The sequence below is a fragment of the Canis lupus genome, chromosome 2 (assembly GCF_003254725.2).
Source record: "Canis lupus dingo isolate Sandy chromosome 2, ASM325472v2, whole genome shotgun sequence".
In the NCBI taxonomy this organism is placed as follows: Eukaryota; Metazoa; Chordata; class Mammalia; order Carnivora; family Canidae; genus Canis; species Canis lupus.
Genome location: NC_064244.1, coordinates 6,649,437 through 6,671,462, shown reverse-complemented (window position 1 = coordinate 6,671,462; position 22,026 = coordinate 6,649,437). Strand labels below are relative to the sequence as shown.

Sequence of the window (22,026 nt, the reverse complement as noted above, 5' to 3'; positions counted from 1 at the left end):
AATAAGTGATAAACATCAGTGATGTATGTAAAGAGAGAATCCTTAAACATCATTGGTCATTAGCCTCACATTTTATCATATTATAATAACCAACTTTTTAAAACTGGAACTTTTGGAGAATGAATTTGACATGGATGGGACAGTATAACAACCGGTGCTGCATTCAATAGGGCAGTAGGGAGAAGGCTTGGGAGTTAGAGACAGCGGGACGAAGTTAGTTGCCTGATTAGGAGAATAGGATACAGAAAACAGAATTTACCTCAAAGATTAAAGTCACTTAATTTACAGTTGTAAATCTAAAATAAGATCTGTAATCCCCACATCTATTATTGTCATGTTATCGTATTTGGAGAGAAGAGCTGAGATGTAATGCTGACGTCTTAGACAAAATGCACAGGTGACTTAAAAATCCTGTTAAAATATGAAGTGATTTAAAATCTTTATTCAGACTAAGACCCACAGTAAACAAAGGGCTTGTAAGGACCAACAAGGATATGCTTAAATGACATGATTTAAAATTGTGCTGACAGCCCAGAGACTGTGTTCCTGGCATCTCTCTTGAAATTGATGGTCATATGTGAACTAATAGGATCTGACATCTGGATAGTAGCAGGATTTCAGAGTAACCAAGTACTGATGTATAACTGTCTCTCCAAATCCAGGCTGTTCACTTGCAGGTTGATGAAAAAGAAGCTTATGACATGCTCATCTCTCTCAAATCCATCTGTCTTAGTAAGAATTCTGTCTTCAGTGAAACCTCTTTCCTGTTTTCTATAGATACATTACCAGCCTTCCAGTCTTACTTTTCTTCTTTTGGATCAACTTCAGCTCATGTGTCTTTCCAGAAAAACCCAACTTACAAATGACCTTTACCTAAAAATCACAGTCCCTATTTTGGCAACTCTGATGCCAATGATGATGGTGGTGGACGGGGCAGAGGCAAGAATGTAGAGATTTTCTCAATCTTGGGAGAAAAGAAAGAGGCCCTTTGAACACAGGTACAATATAGGGATACTGAGCTCAAAGCAAACTGTTAAGCAAGGCTAACCTTTCTGGAATAAGTTTATCCCTCCTCTTTTTATGGCTGGAGAGCTGGAGATACTTGGCTTTCTGCAGATGAGGTCCTGTATCAGTCTCTAATACCACCTCCAATTTTAGGACAGATTAATAGAGCTTGAGCATCACAGTCTCATTATCGGCATTCTCACTTTCACTATTGGTCTGACTCCAGCCTTGTGGTCTGATTTACTTTTGCTGTATTACAGTTAGTCCTGATCAGTGTTATTCCAGTTTCGGTAGCACAGTTTCCAATGTATTTGTACTTTTGTTTTTGCCTCATCCATTTGCCTAGTTTACAGTGTTCATGTCTTCCTTCGTTAGTCCTGCTCTTAGTAAATGGAGTCCAGTACCTCAGTGTGTCTGGAAGATGGGGTGAGTTGCCAATGCCAGTGTCCGTGTTCTTGGACTCTCAACTGTTGCATTTATCTGTTAATCTTTGACTATGTTCTTTCCAACTGTTGGGACATACTCCATACCATGTTGGATACCCTGGCTCTTAAATTTCTACCAGAGCTGAATTTCTATCATAGTTTAGCACAGTAATTAAGAGTATAGTTTTTGGAATAAGACTAACTTGGTTTTGAATCCTGGCTCTACTACTTACTTGGACTCTGCTGTATGTTTTAACTTCCTGAACCTTCACTTATGACATATGTAAAATTGGAATAATATTATATGCTTTAGAAAATTATTATAAGGATTAAATAATAAATTCAAAGTTCTAATCATAGCAGTTGGCACATTTTAAATGCTCAAAAATATTGTTGTTTTATGATTATTATTTGGAAGTTTGCATCTATTCTTCTTTCCTCTTTCCCCAAGAATCTCCCCAATTTTATTCCCTTCATCTAGTATCTGTTCCACTACCCAGCAGAGGATCATATTCCCATGTCCCAGATTTTTTCTGTTCAGTTTGTCTAAAATGGATCCTTCTCTCATATATAATATTCAGTCATCCAAAAATCTTCCTTCTTGGGCATCCCTGGGTGGTTCAGCAGTTTAGTGCCTGTCTTTGGCCCAGGGCGTGATCCTGGAGTCCCAGGATCGAGTCCCACATCAGGTTCCCTATATGGAGCCTGCTTCTCCCTCTGCCTGTGTCTCTGCCTCTCTCTCTCTCTCTGTCTCTCTCTGTGTGTCTTTCATGAATAAATTTAAAAAAAAAAACCTTAAAACAAACAAACACCAAAACCAAAACCAAAAAATCTTCCTTCTTTCTACTACCCCCAAACTTACTTCATTAGATTAAAAAAATATTTTTATTACTACTTTTATTTAGTTACATTATTTTACTTTATTGGACTACTAATTTGAGATTTGCTTTTGTAAATAATCATCTTCCTCAAAATATTAATTATAACAACAACAAAAAAAACCCTGGCAGGGAAATTGGACTGTCAGCCATTCACATACTAGCTCATTTTAATAGGCAGAATGATGTCCCTTCCTACCCCTCAAAGATGTGCATATTCTCATTTTTACAATTGGTGAGTGTATTACCTCACATGGCAAAACGGACTTTAGTTGTATGTTTGCTGTGTGATACAGTCTTAAAATTTTACTGATTCATACTTTGTAAAACAAAAGTGTTATGAAACATCAAAACTTACAAACTGATCCGCAAACTATTTTGGAAGACTAGAAAAATTACTTTATTAATAATGTTCCAAATCAGAGACTAGAGACATGGCACCTAAGTGTAATGCATCATGTAGATTTTATCCTGGTTGGATGAAAATAACTACAATAGATATAACTGAAAATTGATGGAATTTTAATATGGACTATTCATGAAAAAATGTTGTATATTGTATCAGTATTAAATTTCCCAACTTTCATAATCATAATGTGGTTTTGCATGAGAATGCTCTTTTCTTAGGATGTGCAAACTGAAATATTTATAGGTAAAGGAACACAAAATTTCTAATTTACTCTCACATGGTTCAGAAAAAAATAGTATGCGTATAAGTTTATAAACCTCTGTCAATCTTTTCAGGGACTATAAGATAAGATAAATGATATAGAATGTAGATAGTGGATCTGGGTAAAGAATATATGGAATTTCCCCCAGTTTTGTTATATTTTATAAATTTAAGATGTATAGTATATTACTCCAATACATTTATATATTTTAATATGATTGCCATTGAGGCAGTATTCATCACATTCATCATTACAGAACAATATCATTGTCTGTATCATTATATTGTATACTAGATCTCTATAGCTTATATGCTACTTCTTCCAAGTTTATAACCTTGAACACCATCAGTCTTCTCCTCCTCACCCATATCTCCTGGTAACTGCCACTTTGATCTCTGTTTTTTACAGTTTTGACTTTTTTAGATTCCACATATAATTGATATACAGTACTTGTCTTTCTCTGATTTATCTCTCATAGAATAATATACTCAAGATCTATCAGTGGTGTCTGAAATGTCAGGATATTCTCCTTTCTCAGGGCTGAATAATTCCATTGTGTATATATACCACATTTTTTGCACAAATATGGAATTTATTTATACCATTTTTGCATCTTTCCTGTACGTTTCAAATTATATCAAAATTAAAAGCTAAGAAAATCTGATTTTTAGAACATTATGTTTTAATTCAGAAGTCTGAAGTTTTTCAATACCTGTAGGTTAATTAGGGATGTGGAGCAAAAATTCACTTTGTTATTCACTGCTATCTAGAGGGTCATAGTTTTAAAATATTAATGTTTTTATTATAAAAAGATTACATCTCATTAAAGAACATTTGGAGTGTATAGAAAAATAGAATCCCAAAAGCTATTTGAAATCTGTTGATAATTTAATTCTTTAAGTTTATAATTTTTATACAAATGTCTATACATAGGATCTTTCTGAAAACTTGGTATATTCATTTTAATACATAATTTTCCTGAACATAATTTTAACAGCTCCATATAATTCCATTGAGTAAATGTACAATGGTTTATTTACCCATTCTAAATTTTCTATTTTAAATAAAATAAAATAAAGTTTCTATTTTTACTAGTTTATGTAAAACTATACTTAAATAAAAATGCCTCTAAGTTTTGAGTTTTTCTGATGTTAGTATAGAAAAATTAAAGTAAGCAAAAAGATTTAACATACTGTTCACAAATTTCACAATTTATCTCAGCAGGCTCATGTTTACAGGTGAATATTTGATTCTTCACATATCCTATGGTACTAGTATAACCTCCCAATGTCCTTTTTTATATTTCTGCTCAAGGCAGCATACTTGATCATCCATATAATGAGCTGAAAGCTGCTATCGATTGCCAAAACTCATAGCTCTTCATATTTGTAATTTGTCTTCAGGGAGCGTTTTTTTTTTTTTTTTTTTTAATCTGAAAGTTCCAAGTATTATCTTCATTTTTAAACTTTAGCAAAGCAGATTGGAATTCTATTCACAGAAGATGTTTTCAAGTTGCTCAGAATGGAGACTCACAAATCAAATTATCCTCCAAGATGATTTCTGTCTTCTTTAAAGATTGTATTTATATGATAGAGAGAGAGAGCACAAGCAAGGAGGAACAGCGGGCAGAGGGAGAAGGAGAAGCAGGCTCCCCTGAGTAGGGAGCCTGATGTGAGGCTTGATCCCAAGACCCTGGGTTCATGACCTGAGCTGAAGGCAGACCCTTAACCAACTGAGCCACCCATGTACACCCTTCAAGATGTTTTCTAAACACGCTTTCCCATAGGTGCCAAAGACAACTGTAGTAACTCCTATTCCTAACATATTTTTCTAATTTGTGTCTAGCATCTTGAAAAATAGCATTTTGAATGAATTCTTAAGCACAAATGATTTGAGAGCCTGAAGATTAGTTAGGTTGAATATTTTCAACTGTACATTTATATTACATTTATTCTTTTGGAAGAGCACTTTCATCATCAACAATTATTTGCTGAGTATTTGCTGAGTATGTATAAAATACTGTATTCAATGCTGCATACATAAAAAGATATATAAATCATGGCCCCTGCCCTCTAGGAACTTAATAAATTAGGTACCATTTAGTAGATTAACAAAAAGCCTATTATTATTATTTAGTAGTATTATGTTTTCTACTAGCTGCATATATACCCTTGTCCTAGATAAAGAACTTAAGTACAAATTGATAAAATGTTTTTGGAACCAGAAGATCATTTAATGATGCTTTGAGTCCTACCTGAAAATAATGTAGAAAGCTCTATCTGTAATTTTAGTTTTCTGAACTTTAGAAATCAGGTCTCTGACTTGTGGTTTTTCTTTCTCTCCATTTTACCACTTTGTGTCCCCTATGGAACCTTATGATTTTTCATACTCAAATAAAGTTCAGGCAATTAATAAAGAGGAAGTTTCTCATGAGAGCACTTCACTACTCAACATTTGTGAGTTGATCTTGTGATACTTTAGAACACAAAGAATAAAATGTGATCATAGTTTATTTTCTAGCACATTGTTTTTACCCACAAATATTGAAGCATTTGTCTAACCAACATAATTACATATTACCTGTATGAAGAACTATAGAATGGTTTGGACTTGTCAATTTCCAAACTTACATTTGGCTGCTACTATTTTAGTAGACATAATACCTGTCCATTGTTATTTCAGCCTTACCTAAGGAAGATAATGCAGTATACAAGCTTTTTCTGTTGTATGTCCTACACTCATGATTGTATTTTTGTGACCCAGTATACTGGATCTTTTGTAATATTAATCTGTGTTGGAAAATACAAAAGCCATTGTCTTATTCTTAGAGAGTTCACATCTTATTTGGGTACAGCACATACATCTGTGGAATGTTAGCTATAGGCAGAGTGGAAGAATGCAGGCAGATAGAGATAGTCATAAGGACTTGGAGCACCAGGAAGAGAAGTGAACAGAGAGAACGCATTAGGCATGTAAAGTCCTCTGTGTTGGTGTAGATCTGGATAATAGTTGGTGAAGAGAATAATAAGAGAGGGTAGCTATGTTTAAGTTCAGCTTTGGACAGCAGGAATCCACTATTCAACAGGACTGAGATTATTGTGTTCCTCAATGCTACCTGCATTTTCTGTTTTAATAGTTTGAATATAGACAAATAACTCAGTCTCTTCAGTAAACCAGTAAATCAGAATTGGGGGACATTGTGAGCCCTGTGAAAGAACCTTGATTTATGTGAATAACAACAATATATCAATGTAGAGGGGACCATAATTAGGAAATATAGATGAGCAACAAAATTGGAGTAATAAAAGAAATGTATTTCTACCATTAGGCAGAAATGATATCTAAGTCTCATTTAGGAATAAGCTTGTCTGGTTAGAGAAAGAAGGAAGGAAGAAAAGCTAATTTTTGTTAATTATATAAATTTAATATATACAATAAATTTCAAAAAGAATGTATTCCCTTTTTTAAGTTCTTTAATTCTGGTTAGTTAATATGCAGCATTATATTACTTTCAGGTATACACTATAGTGATTCAACACTTCCATACATCACCTGGTGCTCATCACAGCAAGTGCCCTACTTAATCCCCTATTTAACCCATCACTCACCCATCTCCCCTCCAGTAAACATCAGTTTGTTCTCTGTAATTAAGAGTGTTTCTTGGTTTGTCTATGTCTGTCTGTCTGTCTCTCTCTCTCTGTTTTTCCTTTGTTTCCTTTGTTTTGCTTAAATTCCACATATGAGTGAAGTCAGACGGCATTTGTCTCGGACTTATTTCGCTTAGCCTTATACTCTCTAGATCCATCCATGTCAATGCAAATGATAAGATTTTATCCTTTTTCATGGCTGAGTGATACATATTATCTCACGTCTTCCTTATCCATTCATCAGTCCATGGACACTTGGGCTGTTTCCATAATTTAGCTATTGTAAATAATGCTGGTGCACGTATCCCTTTGAATTCATGTTTTTATATTCTTTGGGTAAATACCTGGTAGTGCAATTGCTGGATTGCAATATGGTAGTTCTGTCTTTAACCTTTTTTTAAGAGGGGGAGGGTGAGTGATAGGGAGAGGAAAAGGAGACTCCATGCCCAGTGCAGAGCCCAACATGGGACTCAATCTCACAAGACTGAGATCACGACCTGAACCCAAATCAAGAGTCCAATGTTTAATCAACTGGGCCACCCAGGTGCCCCTATTTTTAACTTTTTGAGGAACCTCCATACTGTTTCCCAGAGTAGCTATTGCCAGTTTACATTCCCACCAACAATGCAGGAGTGTTCCTTTTTTTCCACATCCTCCACACTTGTGGTTTCTTGTGTTTTTGATGTTAACCATTCTCACGGGTGTGAGGTGAATCTCATTATAATTTTGATTTGCTATTCCCTGATGATTACTGATGTTGAGCATCATTTCATGTCTGTTGACCATCTGTATGTCTTCTTTGGAAAAATGTCTGATTATCTCTTCTGCCCATTTTTAAATTGGATTATTTGTTTTTTGGGTGTTGAGTTTTTTAAGTTCTTCATATATTTATTGGATACGTCATTTACAAATATCTTCTCCCTTTCTATAGGTTGCCTTTTAGTTTTGTTGATTTTTTTTTTTTACACTGTGCAAAAGCTTTTTTTTTGCTTTTGTTTCCTTTACCACAGGAGGCATATCTAGAAAGAAGTTGCTGTGGCCGATGTCAAAGAGGTTACTATCTGTGTTCTCGTCTAGGATTTTTATGGTTTCCTGTTTCACATGTGACTGTCCAGTTTTTTTCCCTAACACCATTGTAGAAGAGACTATCTATTCTTATTGGGCATTATTTTTCTGCTTTGTCAAAGATTGACCATGTAGTTGAGGATTTATTTCTGAGTTTTGTATTCTGTTTCATTGATCTCTGAGTCTATTTTTGTGTGATACTATATGGTTTTGATTACTACAACTTTGTAATATAACTTGAAGTTTGGAATTGTGATGCCTCCAGCTTTGGTTTTCTTTTTCAAGATTGCTTTGGCTGTTCAGGGTCTTTTATGGTTCCATACAAATTTTAGGGTTGTTTATTCTAGCTCTGTGAAAAATGGGAATTAGATCAACTGTATAAATTGCTTTGGGTAGCATGGACATTTAAAAAAATATTTGTTCTTCCAATTCATGAGCATGGAATGTCTTTCCATTTCTTTGTGCCCTTTCATCAGTGTTTTATAGTTTGCAGAGTACAAGTCTTTCATCTCTTTAGTTAGGTTTATTCCTAGGTATTTTTGGTGCAATTGTAAATGGGATTTTTTTTCTTAATTTCTTTCTCCTACTTCTTTATTAGTGTATAGAAATGCAGCAGATTTCTATACATCGATTTTGTATCCTGTGGCTTTGCTGAATTTGTGCATCAGTTTTAGCAGTTTTTTGGTGGAGTCTTTGGGTTTTCTATGTAGAGCATCATGTCATCTGCAAATAGTGAAAATTTTATTTCTTCCTTGCTGATTTGGATGACTTTTATTTCTTTTTTTAAAATAATTTTATTTATTTATTTATTTTACAGAGGTTGGGAGAGGAGCAGAGGGGAAGGGAATGAGAATCTCAAGTAGACTCCATGCTGAGTGTAGAGCCTGATGTGGGGCTTGATCCCATGGCTGTGAGATCATGACCTGAGCCGAAACAAAGAGTTGGACCCTTAACCAACTGAGCCACCCAAATGCCCTGGATGCTTTTTATATCTTTTTGTTGTGTGATTACTGTGGCTAGAACTTCCTGTACTATGTTGAATAAAAGTGGTGAAAGTAGCCATCCCTCTCTTGTTCCTTGTCTTAGGGGAAAAGCTCTCAGTTTTTCTGCATTAAGGATGATGTTAGCTGTGGGTTTTTCATTTGAGGCCTTTATTAATTTGAGGTATGTTCCTTCTATACCTACTTTGTTGAGGATTTTTATTATGAATGGATGTTGTTTGTCAGATGCTTTTTCTACATCTACTGAAATGATTCTATGGTTCTTCTCCTTTCTCTTCTTGATGTAATATATCACATTGATTGATCTGTGAATATTGAACCACCCTTACAACCCAGGAATAAATCCCACATGATCATGGTAAATGAAGTTTTTAATGTATTTTTGAATTTGGTTTGCTAATATTAATGAGGACTTTTGTATCTGTGCTCATCAGAGATATCAGCCTGTAGTTTTCTTTATTAGTAGTGTCTGATTTTGGTATCAGGATAATGCTGGTTTCATAGAATGAATTTGGAAGTTTTCTTTCTTTTCTGTTCTTGGAATATTTTGAGAAGAATAGGTATTAATGCTTCTTTAAATATTTGGTAGAATTTGCCTGGGAGGCCATCTGGTCCTGGACTTTTGTTTGTTGAGAGTTTTTTTTTTTTTTTTAATTCATTCAATCTCTTTACTGGTTACTGGTCTGTTCAAATTTTCTATTTCTTCCTGTTTCAAGTTTGGTGTTTATATGTTTCTAGGACTTTATCCATTTCTTTTAGGTTGTTTAACTTTTTGACATAATTTTTCATGATATTATCTCATAATTGTATTTCTACTGTGTTGATTATTTCTTCTTTCTCATTTGTGATTTTATTTCTTTGAGTCCTTTCTCTTTTTATCTTGGCAAGTCTGGCTAGAGGTTTATCAGTTTTATTGGTCTTTTCAAGGAACCAGCTCCTGGCTTCATTAATTGGTTCTAATGGTTTTTTAGTTTTTATTTCTTCTCTAGTTTTTATTCTTTCTTTCATACTTCTGATTTTAGCTTTTGTTTGTGATTTTTGTTTAGTTCCTTTAGGTGTAAGATGAGGTTGTTTATTTGAGATTTTTCTGGCTTTTTGAGGCAGGTCTGTATTGCTGTAAACAACCCTCTTAAAACTACTTTTGTTGCATCCCATATGTTTGGAACTTGTGTTTTCATTTTCATTTTTTTCCATGTACTTTTAAATTTCTCCTTTTATTTTCTAGTTGACTCATTCATTGCTTAGTAGCATGTTATTTAATCTCCAGGTTTTTGTGGTCTTTCCAAATTTTTCTTGTGGTTGATTTCTAGTTTCACAGCATTATGGCCAGAAAAGATGTGTGGTATCACTTCTATTTTCTTGAATTTGTTGAGGATTTTTTTTTTAAAGATTTTATTTATTTATTCCTGAGAGACACAGAGAGATGCAAAGACATAGGCAGAGGGAGAAGCAGGCTCCATGCAGGGACCCCAGTGTGGGACTTGATCATGCCCTGAGCTGAAGGCAGGCACTCAACTGCTGAGCCACCCAGGTGTCCCTGTTGAGGATTGTTTTGTGAACTAATAATATGATCTATCCTGGAGAATGTTACATGTGCACTTGAAAAGAATGTGGTATTCTGCTTTATTAGAATGGAATGTTCTGAATATATCTGTTAAATCCATCTGGTTCAGTGTGTCATTCAAAGCCATGGTTTCCTTGTTGATCTTCTGTTAAGGTGATCTGTCCATTGATGTAAGTGGGATGTTAAACTCCCCCACTGTCATTGTAATGTTATTGGTTAGTTTCTTTAGGTTTGTTAACTGTTTTTTTATATTTGGGTGCTCTTATGTTAGATGCATAAATAATTACAATTGTTATATCTTCTTAATAGATTGTTCCCTTTATTATTATATAGTGTCCTCCTTTGTCTCTTGTTATAGTCTTTGTTTTAAATCTATTTCTTTCTCTTTATTCTTTGCATGTTTATTAGTGGTTTTGATAAATGGTTGCCATTAGTTTTATATGTATATTCTACATATAGCAGTTTATGTTAAGTTGATGGCCTTTTAAGTTTGAGCCTATTCTTATCTTCTCTCCTTTCCACATTTTAGGTGTTATTATATTTTTGTATCCTTTTTTTGGTGAGTACTTTGACTGGTTTCTTTACAGAAATATTCATTTTTACTGCTTTGTGTTTCCTAACTTCATTATGTCACTTTTGGTTTTTCCTTTCCACTCAGAGTCCCCTTTAATATTTCTTGCATGGCTGATTTAGTGGTCATTAACTCCTTTAGTTTTTGTTTGCGAAACTCTTTATCTCTCTTTCTATTCTGAATGATATCCTTGCTGGATAGAATATTCTTGGCTGCAGATTTTTCTCATTGAGTACTTTGAATAGATCATGCCCCTCTCTTCTGGCTTGCCAACTTTCTGTTGAGAAATTCCCAGCTATCCTTATGGGTTTTCTCTGATAAATTATCCACCTCTTTTGTCTTACTGCTTTTACATTTTTTTTCTTTATTATGTTTTGCAAATTAATTGCAATGTGTCCTAGTGTGGGTCTGCTTTTGTTGATTTTTATGGCAGTTCTCTTCGATCTGGATGTCTGTTTCCTTCCCCAGATTAGGGAAGTTTTCAGCGATTATTTCTTCAAATAAATTTTCTGCCTCCTTTTCTTTCTGTTATTCTGTGACTCTTATCACACAAATGTTATTATGTTTAATGGAATATATTTTCCATTTATATAATCCCTTTTTTTTCTATTTCAGCTTGATTACTTTCCATTACTCTATTTCTAGGTCACTAATTCATTCCCCTGCTTCTTCCATTGTGATATTCATTCCATCAAGTGTGTTTCTCATTTCATTTATTGAGTCCTTTATCTCTGCTATGTTATTCCTTATCTCTTTTAAGGGTCTCACTCATATATTCCAGTCTTTTCTCAAGTCCAGTAAGTATCCTTATAGTCATTGCTTTAATTTCTCTATCAGATATACTTCTTATATCTGTTTCACTTAGATCAGTGGCCATGAACTTGTTTTCTTTCACTGGGGATAAATTTTTCTGTATCCTTATTTTGTCTGCCTCTTGTGTCTGTTTCTGTATGTTAAGAAGGTCAGCTATGTCTTCTGCTCTTGAAAGTAGTGAATTTATGAGGAAGAGGTCCTGGAGTGCCCTGGAGTGCAGTGTCTGCTGTTCACCAGAACTTGGCACTTCAGGAGAGAATCCTATGTGTGTTGCTTACAACCTGCTATTGTATCTGAGTCACTTTTTCTTTCAGTGCAGTTATGTACACTGACTCTTCCTGTTATGGGCTGTACTTATCTTTGTGGTGTTAGTGGGACCCAGGCAGGCCAGCTCTGGGGGGTTGGTGGAACTGCCCCATGACTGTCCCATGACTGCCAGGGAACTTGGGAGTGGGGCAGCAGTGTTAGCAGAATTTGCACTGGGCCACTAGTCTTATGTTAGATCCCCTAAAACAATACACCTGTTGGAGGATGTGGGCCAGGGTGGCTAGTGTGCATTGCATTGACTAGGTTTGACTAGGCTTGTCATGTGGTGGCAGCTGTGCACCCAGCAGCTGGGTGGGGTGTGTATGCTAACAAAATTTGCCCTGATCCCAGGGTTGAAGCTAGCAGGCTTGGAGTATATGAATCTTCAGGTGCACTGCTAACAGGAGAGATAGCAAGTATCTTGAACTCCACTTCTTACAGGTGGCTCTGTGTTTATGCTGGGAAGCAGGGAAGGAAAATGACAACTGCCAGGTCCCTCATTTTTGGAGAAGTCCCCCAACGTGCTCTGAAGTCATTCTAGACAAATCTGTCTCCCATTCACCAACACCCCTCTCCCCCACCCTGTTGTGTAAACTACTGTTTCTGTGCTGTCTTTCTGCTCAGGATGTTTTCTCTTTCAGGGCAGAGACCTAGCTATCACTTACCCTCCTTGTTTGCTCACTGCTGAGTCCTCTGACTTTTAAAGCTCTAGGCTGCAAGTCCTGCTGGTTTACAGGGATTAACCTTCCCCAGAAACTCCTTGGTACAAGGGCCTGTCTCTCTGCCCTCTCTATGCATGCAGCTCTTTTCCTCCTGCTGGCAGCCTCCCTCTGCCTTTCTGACTTTCTTAACCTTTCAGATGCAGCTTCTCTCTGTATTTATTTGTGAATTTGTTCTGCCAGTCTTCAAGTCACTCTCCAATTTATTGACTTGGATGTAGATAATATCTAGTAAATGTAGGAAAGGGAGAGTTCAGGATCCTCCTGCTTTGCCATCTTCCCCAGCTTCCAAAACAAACGTACTCCATTTTTAATTGCAGAAGAGAATTTATTCTTTTCCCTTAATCATTGGATATATCTTACAGAGAGGAAATAACTGATCCTAACCAAATGTTTAGAATGTTGCAAAATATCATATTGAGCCTATGACAATATTCTACTGATCTAAGTTGTTGAATTTCACAAAATCTGAGAAGAGATCTGTTTTTCCTTTATTTTTTATTTTTTATTTTTGCTAATGTAAAAGTCAGGTTGTTCCTTTGGTGATGATTTAAGTTTATTGGGCCTCCAGGTCTTGAAAATCTGATTTGGGTAGTTTGACCAACACACTTTATTAGAGTGTACTGTACTGCAATTCAGCTACAATCTACTTAACAAAAAGTGAACTGGAGAGGGTTCTGCTCTTTAAATAAAATAATTTCAAGTGGGAGTAATTAATTATATTCTCTATAATCTTTAACAAATTGATAGAGACATAGTATAGTACAAAGCAAAGGAAAAGAACACAAAGATAAACTATTTCTACAAAGTAAATTATTTTGTGAATATGTAGGGAAGTATTTAATAGCATAATTAAAATTATTTGTGTAACCTGTCAGGTCCCAAACTTATTCACCTCTTTATGTCCAGCTTATGGCTAAACATGTTGTTTAGATCTAGAGGACACCATTCAAATTGTACTCTATATGAGTAGCACCAGAAACAACTGACTTGAACCTAGAGGCTATCATAGTTTTGGGGAGGGGTGTTTGATGCCCTGTATTACATATTCTTGACCCACATCATATTGTAGTAGTTATGATAGTTATGGGACATGCTGCCAGTATCTTACTTCAAATGCCCATAGAATTTCTTCCCTTATTATTATTGTTTTTTTGCCTCAGGGCTTTCTTTGAAGCCCTCTAAGGTTGCTCTTCCTTATCCAGGTTATTTACCTACTATGTTGGTTGGTTGTCTGTTTTATTCAGTAGAGCATAAATTCCACAGGCACAGAGATCTTTGTTTTGTTCACTGATTTATTCCAGTAAAATAGTTCTTGACACATAATTTGACACTCAGAAAATAGTTGCTGAATTGAATAATAGTTTGTTTCTGTCAAATTCTGTAAAGCTTGAGGTATTATTTTATCAGTGCTTTCTATCTCCTACCTCATTACAAAACTTATTTAGAATACCTTACAGAAATGTATACTATGCAATAGAATAACAATTAGTGATGAGGAAATTGGACAAAAGTAAAATATTGGTCATGAAAGAAATCAAGGGTAAGGTTAAGTTTTGAACATTTACAAGAAGTGGACCATAGATTTGGCTCTAACCCAAAAGAGACTTTCAAATTAAGTTTGGTTAAAAATGATGGAAAATTTAACAAAGCTGGAAGACTTGTCAAATATAGTTAAAATGTGACTACAACTGCTTACCATGGTCATCTTACAAAAACTGACAAGCTCATATATACAAAGTACTTAGCATTCTGCAATGCAGTTGACCCTTGAACAACATGGGGGTTTGGAGTGCCAAACCCCTGCACAGTGAAAAATCCACATATGACTCCCAACTCCCCCAGAACTTAACTACTAATAGCCTACTGTTGAATGTAAGTCCTACCAGTAGTATAGAGTTGATTATCACATGTTTTGTATGTGTATTATATACTGTAAGTTATTATTATAATAAAGCAAGCTGAAGAAAAAAATGTTATTAAGAAAACCATAGGGAAGAGAAAATAAATTTACAGTATTGTTATAATTATCAGTGCCATTAAGTTTATATCCTCTGTTTTCAAGATGAATCACTTGTCATTACCTACATCAATATTGTCTTTTATGCTACAAAATACTGTAGATGTTATATGTTTCACTAACAGTAGACATAAAAGATGTAAAGAATGTGGAAAAGAAATTCATACTTATTTACAAGTATTCTAATTCATGCATTGATAAAGAAGCAGCAATAAGATTGCTTTATAGTAACCTGGTGTAATCAATAGTTGCTTCATGCTAGCCTATTCAATATGCTAATGAACGAACCATTATAAAATTCTTGTGGCATAGAGAGGTGCCTGAGTGGTGCAGTCAGTTAGACATCTGACTCTGGTTGTAATCTCAGGGATGTGGGATCAAGCCTGGTGTCAGGCTCCATGTTCAGGGCAGAGTATGATGGAGATTCTTTCTCTCTCTCTCTCTCTCTCTGCTCCTCCCACTTGTGCTCTCTTTCTAAAATAAATAAATAAATTGTTAAGTAAAAAGCAGCATACAGTATTATAGTCATATTCTTAAAATAATATTGGAAACACTGTTACATTTTTAGAAAAACACTTAGCCTGTGATGATTGGCCAATACATAGTTTCTCCCCAATTATGAGAGAAAGAGAGAGACATAGTATATGGTAATATAATTCTTTGAAAGCGAAGTTATAAAACAGTGAGAAAACTAACACATATCTTTGGAAGGATAGGTTATCTATTAGCATACAAGTCTTGCACACGATGTTCTACACAATGAATATTTAAGTGAGGATGATGATGATTATACAAATGTCTCATACAGTTATTGCTTAAAAGCTGTTAGATTTTCACATGAAGACTCATATATGCACAACAAATAAGCTTATTAACTGTATGGCGTGATTATTATTATTCATTAAGTGAAAGTAGATAGATCATCATAAAAGTCTTCACACTGGATGTTAAATAGGCTGTGTTGAATAGGCTATGAAGGAGGAGGTGGAGGAAGAGGTCTTGTGTCTTAGGGGTGTTAGAGGTAGAAGAGCAGGCAGGAGAAGCAGGCACACTTGCTGTAACTTTATGGAAATATATTTTTGTTTTCATTTCTCTGAAAATGTTTCTTTATGGTACCAATCCTTATACCAATTTTTCTTTAGTTATAGTGCCTGTATCTTGAAATGGCCCATGCTGTAAAAGAAGTTAAAAGCAGTCTTGAATAATCAGAACCCTTCCGCCAGATTGTCTAATGTAAATTTGTTTTCTGATACTACTACTTCTACCTCTTCTTCCTCATCGTCTGGCACTGGTTTGGAAGCACTCATCTCCAACAAGTGGTCTTCTATTAATTCCTCTGCTATGGTATCTATTAACTCTTAAATTTCTCCAAGATCCATATCACCTTTTACCCCCGACCTTTTTTTGCCATGGCTCTGTTGTAAATCCTATGAAGTTATGCATATTTGTCAGTTTTTCCAGCAAGAATTTAGTTTTGGCCTTAATGACTTTTATGGCCTTTTCTGTAACAATGATGGCATCCTCAATGGTGTAATCCTTCTAGGCTTTTATGATGTTCTCTCTATTCTCTTTCATAGCCTTGACAGTCACTTCCATAGAGTAACATATAATGAGCCTTAAAGGTCATTATGACATCCTGATCTAGAGGCTGAATTAGAGAAGTTGTGTTTGGGGGCAGGTAGATCCTCTTCATGCCTTCAGGGTTGAACTCATGGAGTTCTGGGTGGCCAGGGGCATTGTCCAATAACAAAAGAAATTTAAAAGGCAGTGCCTCACTGTAAAAGTACTTCTTGACTTCAGAAACACAGCATCAGTGGAACCAATCTAGAAAAAGGGTTCTTGTGGTCCACATCTTCTTGTTGTACAACCAAAAGACTGTCAGCTGGTGTTTATCTCTTCCCTACAAGCAGCTGTATAGATAAGTCCTGATCATAAACTTGACTGCATTCACACAAAACAGCAGAATTAGCCTATCCTTTTCTGCCTTAAATCCTGGACTCACTTCTCTTCCTTATTAATAAATGTTCTTTGTGGCAATACCCCCACCCCCCAGAAGAGCACATTTTCTTCTGCATTAAAAGGGAGATATCCTTTCTCCTCAATGATTTTCTTAAAGGTGTCTGAGAACTCATCTGCTGATTCTTATTGGCAAGCGCTGCTTCTCCTATTATCTTGACATTTTTTTAAAGCCAAACCTGTTTCTAAAATTATCAAACCATCCTTTGCTGGCATTAAATTCTCCAGCGTTAGACCTTTACCTTCCTTTTGCTTTAAGTTTTTCTTATAGTGACTTCATTTTTTTCAAAATCGTATTAGAGTCCAGAAGTATGCTTTTCTTATAGCATCCAGATCCCACAGCTGCATTTTCAATATGAGATAAAAAGGTATTTCATAAAAAGTGCAAGGTTTTTGTGCCTGTTGGCATAGTTACAGTAACATCTTCACAAATTTCCTTTTTTTTTTTTCCTAAACACTAGTCCTTATACTGGTTTCTTTTATCTTAAAATGGCAGGCACCTAGCTGCAGATCTCAATCTATGGTAACTATGAAGCAGTTCACCATTATCTTGTAATGTCATGATTTCACTCTTGGAAGTACTTCTAGCATCACTAGAAGCGGTACTTTGTGTGGGTCTCATGGTGTTGTTCAAGGTTTACAGTATTGCAGTAAACACAATAAAAAATACATGAGAATCCTGAAAGATTGCTTTTTATGCAATACAAAATTTACTGGAGAGACAAAATGCTCAGGCAGAGATGATTAGTATCAGATAGGATTTTAGGCAGATACTGGTAATGCTCAAGCTCCCACAATAGCAACAGAAGGTGACTACAAAATTATTACAATAGTTCAGTATTACTGCATTTAACTTTATGCAGTTATGATTTAATACTGTATCTTTACATTTGCTTACATTTCTCTCAGCTGTGGAATGGTGCCATATGTAATCTGTAAGTGTGCACACATTTTGATAAATGTTAAGTTCTTATAATATATTTGTATATGTTTTATTATTATAAATGTTAAAATAGACTGATATGTACATATATTTTATGCTTTTATTACATATGCAACTTTTTCTTTATTTTTTCAATATTTCTAGGCTACATAGTTTATCTGAGTTGTCTCAAATTGTCAAAATTCTCCAAAAATTTCCCAATATATTTATTGGAAAAAAATCTATGTATAAGTGGACCATGTGGTTCAAACCGATGTTGTTCAGGGTCAATTGTATTTTTCAGGCTTGAGTGATTCAGAGTACTAAATATCTCATACCATCTGGGAGAATTATACCATTAGATATGAATGAAGTTTTAAGTTTAATTGAATTGAAAGTAAATAGTATGTACTGCCTGGCTCATAGGCAGCTAGGAGCTTCTTAAAGAGCTTCTTATGAGAAAATATCTGTGTATTTAGCTGAAGCAAAAAAGCAAAGATTGGGTTAAAAAAGGACTATTTCACACAAAAAAGACTTTCCATAGATACTTTTGCTTCACAAATATAAATTTCACATATGAGTGAAATCACATGTTAATTATCCTTATCTGATTGATTTATTTCACTTAGCATAATATCCTCTAGTTCCATCCATGTAAAAAAATCTTTAATCTAGCTCTACTTCTTTCCAGTGTGAGAAGAGGCATCAATTATTCTTAGAGTTAATTTCTCCAACTGAGCTTTTAATTATTTCCAATCCTTACTTCTGCCATCCTTTACTTACCAGTCTTCCCATATCCTTCCTTAATTTCTAATACTTCCTTTTGCTGACTGCAGCAATGCTTATATCTTACCTGTAGTAGAATACAAAACACAAAGTAATTTTTTTACTTCATCATTATTCCTATTAACCATGAGATTGTCTGGCTTTTTTCATTCAATGGAATGTTTTTTGAGATAATACTCTACTTTGTCACCTATTTATTCCTTAAGCCCTGACAAACAAGTTTCAATCTCTATCACTCCTTGAAAACTACTATCTAAAAGGTCAGTGAAAGATAAAACAATAATTATACCTCCTAGCTTTTCCTCAGTCATCACCTTTGATCACATTTCTGCATGTCCAATAAATCTGTTTTCTTTTATGACATTGCAAAAATTTCTACCTGTCTAGCTTCTTACTCTTTGCATTCCCTAATCATTGCCTTATGTACTTCTTACTCTTTGCATTCCCTAATCATTGCCTTATCTACTCCCCGAGCTTTCTGTAGGTTCTTTCTCTGATCCTTCTCCCATGCCCCAGTCTTGTATTATTGCCCATTTTTTAATGTATATTACTGCTGGACAAGGAGTTGGACTTCAAAGTTAGCTTCTCTAAAATGAAGCTTATCATTCTCACTCACTTCCTCCTTACCTCACCTATTTCTCCCAACTTATTGATTTTGAACAGTAATACCTTTCTTTAAGGCACCAATGGATTTCAGCTTTCTCTTTGCATCCTCAATATTTGAAGGAGGGAAAACCAGGCGCTTTGACTTATACATGTTAACTTGGTTAATATCTACAATTTAAATTTCATATGTAAGTAAACTAAGACCCAAGGTGATCAAATGAGCTGCCTCATATCACTGAGCTATCTAGGAATGGAAACAATATCTGCTGGATACTAAAATTCATATACTTTTCACTGTATAACAGAATAAGTACTCTTAAACAACATTGTATCCTGAATCATCAAAGAAATACTCCATTATGTTTTTGCTATTGTATTTATTAAGGAGAGAAAGCAGAGAAATACATTTTAGAAAGATTTTGAACCTCCAACAAGAGTTAAAAGTAATAAAAACTTTCTGTTAAACTTTGTATTATTAAAATGCTATTAACCAGAACAACCTCTTTCCCAGATTTGTCAGTCAATCAAGGTTATATTACATATTGAACAGGGTGGTTTGAGTTATATACTAAACTGGGTGGTTTTATTATATACAAAATTGGATATACATTCACTAATGTCTTTCATATTGAGTTCAGAGTTGGAAATAGTTTTTTTAAAGTATATGTCATTAATTGGATATTTGCCAGTGTTAGACTCGACTCAGCAATAAATGAAAATATTTGTCTATTGGGCTTCAGATTTAAGTTAAGTTTGATAGCTGAGAGAGAAGAATCTAAAAGTAAAGGGAGGATCAATAGCAGTGGGTAGTTAATGGTGAGGAAATGTCCTCTGAGTAGGCAAAGTGGGAAATTACATGATAGCCTGTAAGTATGGATTATACTCTGGGCAAAGGATGCACCATCATTAGGCAATTGCACACTGAACAACTGTCGGCTAAGTACCATTTTATCCAATTTAGACCTAATGAACTTAGTAGATGAGATCCCTGCTGAATTAAGGAGCAATCAAAGCCTCATTTTGGATTCTGTGCCATCTAGGTCAAGACATTCCAAAAGTGTTGAGTATTACTTGGTACAGAAAAGAGATAACTTTCTTACCTTCTTTCTGGCTAATTCTTTAACACATATTTATGGAATATGATTTATGGCAAAGAAAGTATCATTTGGTAATTGGTAGATAATGAGGTGACAGAATTGGAAAAGTATTCTATATCTTTAAGGAGTTTTATTTCTTTTTTTGCTATTTTTTATTACTCTGAATGACATTTTTTTAATCAAAAAGGCAAAAGGAATTTTGTTTGAGTCTAAAAGCAAAGTAGCTCTCTACCCTAGCAAGAAGGTTGATAAAAGGTCTTTAATAAAAGGGATAAGTAATGAAGAGGTGAGGATGTGTTTTGTGTACTTGATCTCACCTATCTCAGAGGTGCAATGACACTGGTTTTATTTGGAAATTTCAGGAAGTGCAAAAGATGTGTCAGAAGAAGTCCATGTCTGCCTACCCTGCAGGGAGGGCTGCCCCTACTGTGCTGATGACAGCCCCTGCTTTGTCCAGGAGGATAAGTATTTGCGACTTGCTATCATCTCCTTCCAAGCCCTGTGTATGCTGCTTGACTTCGTTAGCATGCTGGTGGTCTACCACTTTCGCAAAGCAAAGGTAAACCCAGGTACCCTGGTTATGACCTTCCTTTTTATTATGAAGTGACCTCTTTTTTTCAAGCAAATAGAGTTTTTCCAAGTCCCAGTTGCCTCTCTGTTTAGCAGAAGTCTTCCTATAATATAATCAGCCTAGAGTATGAACATTATATTCTTTAGCTTCCCAGGAGAAATAGGGATTAGAAATATGGAATCTTATAACATTTTCTTCTATAAAATGTTTCCCCCATTTAGCATGGAGTTTGAGTACTTTATTGCCTTAAAGGACTCTCTTTTACATCTCTTTGGCTTCTTCTAGAAGAACTTATTCTGCTGGTACCCAATGCATTGTTAGGTTTTTTTTTCATATCTAGAAAGCTTTTTTATATTGGTTATATTTAATTTTTATTTCTCTTAGCCATATTTGAAGTTGACAAATGGACTTGACTATTTTTGAACACATTATACTTTGAAGAATAAATTTATTCATAAACTTATATTTGGTCTTGCATTAGTATCCCAGGATAATAGCGATCCTACACAGAGCTTATATGGCTTTTGGGAAAGCCTGTCCTTTGGTTCCGTTCTGAGAAGTCAAAGAGTAATATAAACATTTGTATGCTTCTCAGTCAGGAGTGGATGAAATACTAAAATTTTCAGGGCAAAGCTTTCTGGAGGAGTTGTCTTCAGTTGGTCATTCAATTAATTATATGTAGCCAGTGTTGTCAGAATTTTTGGTTCTGTTGCTTTCAGAAATGTATTTGTGCCATTGGGGGAAAAAACACAAAGCCTTAAGTTTCCACCTTTTCTGAATTCAAATGGCCCCTTTATGTTAGCAAAGTTGTAGATTGATTTTGGTAACAGAGCTCATTGGAAGCATAAAGTGTTCCCATTAGAAATCAAAAAAATAAAACAACTCTCTGAATGGCATCTAGTACAATGCCTGAAGTTAACATTAAAAAAAAAAACCCTCTATTGCAATTCTAGGAGAATGTATCCATTATGTTATAGACCTTAATAGTTATTTTGAATAGACAGATTTCATTAACAGAAGCATACAACACAAATTAAAATCAAGCTTTAAGTCAGCAAGAAACTGCAAACAGGCAAATTGCTCTTCATTTAACCAATACATGTCTTTCTTTGAAACAAAATATGTGTTAAGTTGTATATATAATAAAGTAGTAGGAAAGTAGAGTTGAGAAATATCTAACTTCTGTTACCAAGATAAAATTAGTCTTTTTAATAACCTGTCACTGGCACAGCAGGTAGAATTGAAAGGTCTATTTAATAAATTGGTCTGAAATCTCTATATAATGTCATTCATTCACAAAGGGGATAAGAGATAGTTCTGTATGAATTTTAATTGATGATAAA

At 34.8% G+C, this 22,026-nt stretch overlaps 1 protein-coding gene across 2 annotated transcripts in view; it reads left to right on the top strand.

Moving 5' to 3' along the window:
• Positions 1-22,026, top strand: part of GPR158 (G protein-coupled receptor 158) — a 409,138-nt gene that overhangs the window by 200,155 nt on the left and 186,957 nt on the right. For both annotated transcript variants that reach the window (XM_025463914.3, XM_049099715.1), the window contains exon 4: positions 20,475-20,671. In XM_025463914.3, coding sequence (XP_025319699.3) covers positions 20,475-20,671 — 197 coding nt within the window. The remainder of the gene's footprint in view (positions 1-20,474; positions 20,672-22,026) is intronic.